The following is a 9,271-nucleotide window of genomic DNA, read 5'->3' as shown; positions in this document are numbered from 1 at the left end:
GTCACGCATCTTGCTTCACCACAGATTGCTTCCTTTATTTTTGATTATTAAGCCAAAAAAAATGGAGGGGGGGGGGGGGGGGGGGGGTTGATTCATGCCAGGAGAATTCCATTTATTGGTGGCAGATGTGGATGACTTGTCTGTGTGTTCGAATAAAATGTGGGCAGAGCTGCATTCATGCTGTAACCCCCCCCCCCCCCCCCCCGTCCATCCATTCACGTCGACACACGCGCACTGGAAATCCCCACCTCATGACAGCGCTTCCTGCTCACCAGCTAATGGAGGCGCCTTTCTCTGCCTTTAATGACACAGAGAGAAACTATGCTGAAATTCTGCGGCACTAAAGCCCCCCCCCCCCGATTCATGTTCGTTAGATGTGCACAAGATGTGCACGCACTGGGGGAATGGTGCTTTTCCCCGTGCTCATTCACTGCGCGGCCACAGTCGCGGCGCTGCGCATTGAGAAAAACAGGCTGCAGCCGGAGCCCCCCCCCCCCCCCCCCCCAGGACGAACCCGACGGCCATCACGCGCCATCACGCACGACCTACATTCTTATGCCACATTAGAAAAATAAATAGAAATCTGCGTGCGTGCGTGCGTGCGTGCGGACCCGAGCCGATCTGTTATTGTTGCGTTTGTTGCTCGCGAAGCCACAAAAATCAGCCGCGCGGCGTCCGGAGGCTCGCGCGGCCAAAAGCAGAGAAACGGATCTTCGCCGGGGACAGACGGAGGCTCGGGGTGGGGGGGTCTGTCGAAGAAATCAAGTCAGGAGAAACTCAAGTGGAAGCAGGCGTCGAGAGCTCCGCGGTGACGTCACTGCTCCACATTGAGCCAGTAGTAGAGAGTGAGCGCGAGCTAGATAGAGCAGCGCGCGCTACCAACGTGCACAGCGACATGAACCGGCGCCGCTAAAACTTCAGCCGCCGCAGCACTCGGAGGAAGCCGCTTCTCACGCCTTTTCACCGGGAACTTGCTCTTTGTTGCCTTCCAAACGGAGCGCCAGCGGGGGAGGAAAGAAGCCGGAGCACGACACGCATTTTGGGTTTCTTTTCGGGGGGTCGACGACGAGCGCCATGTCGTCCGCGGCCGTCGCTGCTTCTTCCAGGAGGCAGTCGTGCTATTTGTGCGACCTGCCCCGCATGCCGTGGGCCATGATCTGGGATTTTACCGAGCCCGTCTGCAGGGGATGTGTCAACTACGAAGGAGCCGACCGCATCGAGTTTGTCATCGAGACGGCGCGGCAGCTCAAGCGGGCTCACGGCTTCCAGGAGGGCAGGTCTCCGGGGCAGGGGAAGTCGCAGCTCTCCGGGAAAGACATCCAGGCGATCAACCATGCGGCTGCGGGAGATCCTGGCTGCCGGCCGCCGCAGCCGCTGGATCGCTACCCGCTCTCCTCGGACCGCCCGCCCAGGCTGGGTCCCGAATATCAGTCTGGTCGGCAGGCGAACGGCATTCCCGTCCCCAATGGATTTCCTAAGCCCGACGAGCCCCCGGAGCTGAACCGCCAGAGCCCCAACCCGCGCAGGAATAGCACGGTCCCTCCCAATCTAGTGCCTTTGGTTAACGGGAACATGCCTCCGGTCCACGCCGTCAACGGCAGACCGGGTCAGATGGGACTTCCCCCCGCACTGGCCGGCGGTAGTCCCGCTGACCTGGGGAAGAGACCCCCGTCGGTGTCCAGCTCCGAGCACGACCGAGAGGTAAAGGACAAGCACCGGCCGGACAGCCTGACGCCGGAGATCTCCGACGGCCACAAAAACAGGGCGGATGCGGACTGGACGAGCAAAGGCAAGACCGTGAGGGACCTGATGGCTCTGCACACGTTCGACAACAGGTTCAAGAAGGACCATGCGGCCATGCAACAAAGGGTCGCGGGGTACGACGGCAGCGCCTCCGGCTCCAAATCAGGTACGTAGCGCGGCCGTTTACCGGGGGGCGGGCGGGCGGCTTTGTCGCATTTTCCCTTTTTACGCTGTTTTAACATCACATGTGCCAGAAAGTGTCATTTGTGAGCAACAGACGTGTAGGCGTAACGACTCCAGACACCTTCACGGGTCCTGTTTTTTATTTATTTTTTGTAAAATTTTCTGTGCGTCTTGTTTCCTGCGGTGCAGCGTGGTCTAGCAAAAAAAAAAACCCAACCCCCCCCCCCCCCACCGAAAGAACAGCGTATGAGCAATGCAACTCAACTGTTTTGTTTAACCCTTTCCCCCCTCCAGACAGAGGAAAACACCCCCGGAACATGAAGAGAAAAGCATCGCCCGAACCAGAGGGAGAGGGAACAGCGGCCAAGCTTAACGGAGAGGGGCAGCAGTGGCTGCCACCACCCACCGACGGACTGAAAATGCCTCCAGTTCCCCCACCGAGCTTCGCCTCTGCCCCCTCCACGATATCCCCCCACTCCCGCACCACCCCACCGGAGGTGGCCCAGAACGGTCAGTCCCCCATGGCGGCCCTCATCATGGCGGCAGACAATGCAGGCGGCAACAGCTCCCCTAAGGATGCCAACCAGGTCCACTCGACCACCCGGAGGACCAGCAGCAGCCCCCTGTCCCCGTCCTCCATGAGTCAAAGGAGGCTGGCGCAGAGGGATGCATCTGGTGCCGGCACCCCCCACGTGCCTGGCATGGACCAAGTGCACCCCCAAAGCATTCCGGACTCCTCTGTACCCGGCAGCATACCTCTGTGCTGCACGCTGTGCCACGAGCGTTTGGAGGACACACACTTTGTTCAGTGCCCCTCGGTGCCCTCACACAAGTTCTGCTTCCCGTGTTCGAGGGAAAGCATAAAGCAGCAGGGCGCCACGGGCGAAGTGTACTGTCCCAGCGGAGAGAAATGTCCCCTGGTCGGCTCCAACGTACCCTGGGCTTTCATGCAAGGAGAAATCGCCACCATCCTCGCCGGGGACGTCAAAGTAAAAAAGGAGAGGGACCCTTGATTTTGTCTGAACAGTTTTTGGGGAGGGGAAGCAAAAATATGAGTATAAATATATAAATATCACATACATACCATTCAAGCAAAACTAACAGACTTGTACATATTGGAACCAAGGGAAGAGTATACTTCGTAAACATGGTTGTATAATTTTTGATTTTTGAATACATTGTGTTTCTATATTTTTGAAGATAAAGGTATGTACTCATTATAATGGACTACGTTCCTCTTTGTTGATGTTTAACAGAATTCTTGATGTACTTCTAGGTCTGGTGGCAGTTCCTGTTTAACGTAGAATGTGACTAATGCTACTCTACGAGCACTTGGCATAACTGAAATGCTTTTAGCTGTACTTGTATGCACTTGTTTAAAAAAAATTGCCAAATACAATTTCTGATCTTGTATGAACTGTCTGTCTGAGCTTGCTTCATTTGAGTGATTATGTTACTCCAGACGGTGGCCGCGTGAGGAGGTCGCCGCTCGGCGCTGTGACGCGCAGGCTTGTTGTGACGGCTCGGGAGTCTTGATTTACGCCGCGTCGGGCCGCCGCTCCGTGCTGCAGGGCACCCTCACGTCTGCCGTTAGCAGCATAACGACACATCAGCCCAGAGCCGCTCCGGTTCTCTGCTCCCTCTGTGGCGGCGACGCACAGCAGCAGATGCCGAGTCATGCTGGGGCTGCTGCGTTCTGCTGAGTCAGAAACACGAGAAAGCGTGAGATCGTCAGCGCGATGGTAGAGTGAAAGTAGCGGCGCTGAAAAACATCCCTCGTGCACGACATTTGCCCCTTCGTGCGCCACGTCGCTCTTAACCTAAAACCATCCGCTCGGGGCCCAGCAGAAACCCTCAGCCGGGTCACGCCAGTCCATGAAGGTCAACTGGACCTTCTGGGCTCTTTGTGCGCTGCTGGATGAACTGGAGGCGAGCGCAGCAGCACACGGGCGGCCGCAGGTTCAGGACCAGCGGAGCAGCATCATGGCGGCACGGCGGGCTTGTTCCCTGGTTCGTTTTTGCTCCCTTTTGGGCGCCGTCTGCTTCCTGCTCGGGTCTGGTCGAGCTGTTTGCCCCCTTCCTGCTGCCGCGGCCCCACGTGCATGAGGACGTGCACGAGGACGCGTCAACGTGCCGACGTGTCTCAGATGTGCTGCTATAATCACAGGAAGGTTAATAATCGCCCCCCTCCAGTTGATGACACTCAAAAGGAGGCTTTGTACGGTACCATTTAGGGGCAAGTAACTTCTGACCGACTGAGATACGCATCCAGGAGAGCACTGTTGTTTACTGTCCTCGGCTGCTTGGAAATCTATCTTATCAGCCGGACTTTACACGGCCCACTGACGAAGGCCGGCGCTCAACCGTTGATCTCGGCCCTCGGATGCTCCATATTCCGGGTTTTGCTCTTAACTATGTCACTGGAAATGACCACAAACATGAAAGCCGAGGCGACGGGACACGAAGGCCCCCCCCCCGCTGACATGATTTACCCGAGCAGAGCTAATACCTGTTTGTTCAGCGCTGACTGAAATAGCCAGGCGCTATCTAGCGCAGCGATAACGCGGCCCTGGAAGGGCTCCGTCCTAACAGGGCTCCTCTGTTGCTCGGCTACCAGCGAGCACAGCGCAGCCGCTCGATTCACGTGTGTGTGTGTGGGGGGGGGGGGGTTGGAGGTAAACAAGGAGAGCGCGAAGGGATGGCAGCGCCATAAAGAGCGGTTTTATTTTTTAATGAGTGTTTTGTTTACTGCTGTGAAATCTCCGTTTCAGCAGATCCTGCAGAGCCCTCTGTGGTTAATGGGTCGCCCTTGGCAACCGCCCCAGAGTCCTCATGTTTAACCCCAACCACGAGGTTCAGCACGGCCCCGGAAGAGTGGAGAGGCCTGGACGTGAAATATGGTCAAACATTAGCAGGGGTTGCAGGACCCGGCCAATCGATGGTCATAATAACCTCCGTCGGCCATTTGATTGATTTAGTGCCACACTCCTGTTAATCGAGCTAAGTGAGGTCAGCGTGAGGCAGGTGAGGCCGCCGTGACCCCCCCACGCCGCTCTGCTAATGTTTAACCCGCCTGTAGCCGGGCTGCACCCTCACGCCGACCCTGCCGTGCTCGGTCAGGGTCCATGTTTGTGGTCTGGAGCGCCGTGCGTCTCACGCTAGCTGCCATCAGATAAGCGTGTTTGACGCTTCCTGCTCGAGCTTTGATGAGATTAGAAAAGAGTCGAGCAGCTTCCCGTTGAAATGGAAAGATCCGGTAAAATGGCGCCTTCAGCGTAGCACGCGACGGACGAGGCGCGGCTGAATCGGGTCTATATGTCGAGGCGGGAGGCTGGGTGTAGCTGCTGGCTAACGTTTAGCTCCATAAATCAAAGCGCGCCCTCTAATCCCATGAAAGCCAAAAGGAGAATCTGCTCCACATTTCTGCCCCCAGTTTAACTGATCCGCTCGGTTAATTTTAGACCTGTCAGGCAAAACAAGGTCACTGCAAATGTTGTATCGAGGACACGCTCGCATCTGCCGCCGCTCCGGTTTTGCCCCCCCCCCCCCCCCCCTTTCATCAATCAAAGTTTCCTTTTGGAGCCGAGCTGCTCCTGTGGGGGCAGTAATGACGGCCTTTCTTCTCACCGCCGGGGCAGAAGCTGGAGCTGCACCCGGCAATTAGGAGGAGCATGGTTGAATCCGCAGGATGTGTAAAGTTTCCCTTCTGGGCTGGGGGGGCCACATCTGCCTGTTTACCGGGGAGGCTGCGATGATTACAGTGGCGAGTGCCAGAGCGCCGTCCTCAGACGGGAGCGGATCGGCTTGTTTTTCCCTCCGAGTTCAGCGAGTTTGGAACGACGGAGGAGGAGGAACCCCCCCCCCCCCCAACCCTAACCCCCCCATCCTTCCCATTTTCTCTGAGTGGCATTTAAACTCTCCTGATATTCCGATATTCCTCCTTTCTGCTCTGCTGTGAATCAATTCTGTGAAATGGAAATTAGGCCTCCCCCCTCCTCTCTTTCTGCCTCCCTCCCTCTCTCCATCTCCATCCCTCCCTCCCTCCCCCTTCTCCCTCCCTCTCTCCCCCTCTCTCTCCATCTCCATCCTTCTCTCCCCCCTCTCTCTCTACCTCCCCCTCTCCCTTCCTCCCCCTCCCCCCCCTCTCTTTCTGCCTCCATCTCCATCCCTCCCTCCCCCCTCTCCCTTCCTCCCCCCTCTCCACCCCCCCCTCCTCCCCCCTCCCTTTCCAGACATCAAATCCAGGCCTCCAATGTTTTTCTCAGATCTTGGAGTGCTGCCAAATCTTATAAGTGGAGCAGGGAGGGAGGGGGGGAGATGAGCAGAACGCAGAGGAAGAAGAGGGGGTGCAGGACAAAGAAAGATGAAAGGAGGGAGGGTGAAAAATGAAGAAGGGAAGGAGGCAGCGTGTGAGATGAGGACAGCACTGATCCAAGAGCGTCTGAGCTTCTCCTTCCTCCTCCCAGCACATTTCCATCTTTTCCTTTTTCCTTTCTGCTGAGCAACGACTCCTGGCTGCTGCCGGATCAGCTGATAAGATGGCTGCTGCTGCTGTGAGCCAAGGACGGAATGGAAGGCGAGCGAGGCCGCCGTTATCTCCGTCATCGAGAATATTCACCGCCCGCCTCTAAATGGAGTCCGTTAGAGAAGCCATAACAGGACTAATTGTGCTTTGGTGTCAGCGCGGTCACCGTTTCTCTGGCCGGACGCACGTGTCCGAGACCCTCGCCAGTGACGGGAGGAAGTGGCTTGTAGCTAAAGTTGGTGTTAGCAGTCGCTGTGAGCGGCGCTAAAAGCAGCGCTAGCAGCGCTTAGCTTGAAATGGACCCTCAGGAGGCTCAGGACAGAGTGACGGTCCTCGTCTCTGGGTTTGCTGCTGTGTCTGGGCCGGCGGAGGTGGTGGCACATGTGCTGGGGGGGGGGGGGAGTGTAGCAGGTGACTCCTCAGCCTGGAGGTGCGTGTTTAGCCAGCGGAGAGCCTGGTTTCAAAGGATGTGATGACTCCAGAAGGCCATCTGTGCTGGGGCGTTCACGCCAAACAGCGTTTATGATTGGGGGGGGCGGGGCTAAGTTTAAAAAACTCTTTTCCAGAAAAAAGGGCCAAGCATATCCTGGTTACTAAGACGAAGGAAAGCCAGCGAACAGGAGGTTGTGAAACAGTCTGGCCGATTGTCTCCCTCCACGAGGGGCCGATGGGGGCGGAGGGCTGGCTCACTTCATCGGGCGTGTCAGCGGATCTGCAGCGAAGCGTTGCGTATTTCCAGTTCCAGAACGTTCCTCCCTGGTTCCTCCGCCATAAACGGGCCCGTGACACCACGTGCACGTGGTGAAATCCTCCACCTTCATCGACGACCACACAGTTAAACTTTGACCAGAGCTGCAGCGCTTTTAGCGTAGCCATTAGCTACAGCTAGCGTAGCCATTAGCTACAGCACAGCAGCGCAGCTGTTACTGGGGCAACAGATGAGAGCGGCTATTATGAAATACATAAATATAATAGTAGAAATAACACTTTTAAGGTTTAATAGAAAAAACAACACATCATAATTTTAGCTATCGTGATCTAAACTGTTGAGAAGAGACTGACCAATGAAAACCAACCGTATGTTTTAGTATAAATACGAGACAAGTTTCTGTTTCTGCAACATTATTTTCGTGGCCTGACGGGACAGTTGGGCAGAAATGTAGATTTTTAAATGCTGAATAAATAAAGAGTCCTCAGATCCGGACACATCCGCTCCCGTTCGTACAGGAGGAGAACGACTGTCGCTTTGGGTTGATCTGGGGATGTGAGGGGATATGAACAATGCACACACACACACACACACACACACACACGCACACACACAGCCTCACTGTAGTTTCTTTGTATGTTACATAACCGAGTGGGAGCCATTTTCCTCTCTGCTAATGTTGCCAATCAAGGCCTGATTGTGGCTCAACAATCTCTGCAGAGGCAGAAAGAAGCTTTCAGCGCCTTTGTTGCCGCGGCCTCGTCGCTCTCCCTCTCTTACCTCCACCTCGTGCATCAGAAAGCCTTTTCTGGAGAGGTGTTTACGCCGTGTCGCAGGCGGCGGAACATTTCGGAGATTCGGAGCGGGAGGAGGTCGGGTCAGCGGGGAGAACAAGCAAAGCCTGTGTTTGACAGGTGTGAGCTATTATTGGGGCCTGGAGAAGGGTGTTACGCAAGCGTGTCGCTCGGACAGGTTTATTTAGACGGCCAGCAGGGTATCTGATAACATGTGCAAAGCATGTCACAACAGGTGTGAGTTGTGTGGGAGGCTGGCGTACAGTAGATAAAGGAAGGACCTCTGGAGTCAAGGGGGCGTTCAAATCCGGAGATTTTGGGAAAAGATGTATAGAGGAAGCCTGAAAGTGCTGGTGAGGTCCAACAAAACACGCTTCTGGGCATCACGACAGGAAGGACACTAACGGGCCGCCGTGCTAGTGCGCGCACACGTGCGCTGCTCGGTCATGATATAATCACAGAGCCAAAATGGCAGCGCCTCCCCTCCCTCGTCTCCTCTGGTTGGAATGTGCAGGAGGTGAAAAACGATCCGACGTCTCTGGAAGTGCTGGAAGCTTCTCTGTCGAGCCGCTGGGATGTGTGGAGGAGAGGGAGGGGGAGCGGATATTTCTGGTGGAGTGTGAGTTTGAGTAAGTCCGGGCGGCAGGCCAAATATGCCGACGGTGGGGAAGGGAGGGGCAGGTGGCGCTTTTCTTTTTCCTGAGCGGAGGGAGCGAGCAGAGATAGGAGCCCTTTTGGGCTGGCGCGCCGTCAGCTCCACTAGCGCACAGCTGCTTCTGGAAAATTCTGCACCCTGCCCCACTAAAGCGCCAGGCATGACACGAATAACAAGCACGGCCCGGCCGTCAGCGGCGGCTTTTTTCTTTTGACGTGGGCCCAGCAGACTGGTACAAATGCCCCGGCCTTGCACACAGTGGAAAAATCAACAATGGGGGGGGGGACAGTGGGGCACAATGTGGAAATCAAATCCCAGGGTTAGAAAGCTTTGTCTGAACCAGGACACGGTTGACACAGACCAGGAGGGCTCTCGGAAAAAGGCCACGTTACTAAAGGCCAACTGATGTGTTTTGATGGGGTTACTTGTTCACCAGCCAGTCACTAATTGAAGAGTAGGAAACGTAGCCTGTTTATAGAGGGAGACCATGTGACAGGCGCCAAAAATAGAAGCCAACGAGACCCCGTTGCCCTCAAGAGGTGGGTAGAAGTCTGCCCATTTAGTTCATCTTTGAGTATCCCATTTAGACCAGAACGTGGTCCATTCCTGACTGAATATGCTGCACTGACTCCAGGATTTCTGCCACTTCTCACCAGATTGTG

The 9,271-nt window shown here is 55.8% G+C and overlaps 1 protein-coding gene across 1 annotated transcript; it reads left to right on the top strand.

Annotated features, from left to right (window-relative positions):
• Positions 1-574: 574 nt before the first annotated feature.
• On the top strand, positions 575-3,343 carry irf2bp2a (interferon regulatory factor 2 binding protein 2a). The gene is made up of 2 exons (XM_003976123.3): positions 575-1,909; positions 2,221-3,343. The coding sequence occupies exons 1-2, from the start codon at positions 1,075-1,077 to the stop codon at positions 2,937-2,939; spliced, it is 1,554 nt and encodes a 517-aa protein (XP_003976172.3). The 5' UTR covers positions 575-1,074; the 3' UTR covers positions 2,940-3,343.
• Positions 3,344-9,271: the final 5,928 nt, after the last annotated feature.

The sequence above is a fragment of the Takifugu rubripes genome, chromosome 4 (genome assembly GCF_901000725.2).
Source record: "Takifugu rubripes chromosome 4, fTakRub1.2, whole genome shotgun sequence".
Lineage (NCBI taxonomy): Eukaryota > Metazoa > Chordata > Actinopteri > Tetraodontiformes > Tetraodontidae > Takifugu > Takifugu rubripes.
The sequence above is the reverse complement of the archived record's forward strand: the minus strand, read 5'-3'. Positions and strand labels throughout refer to the sequence as shown.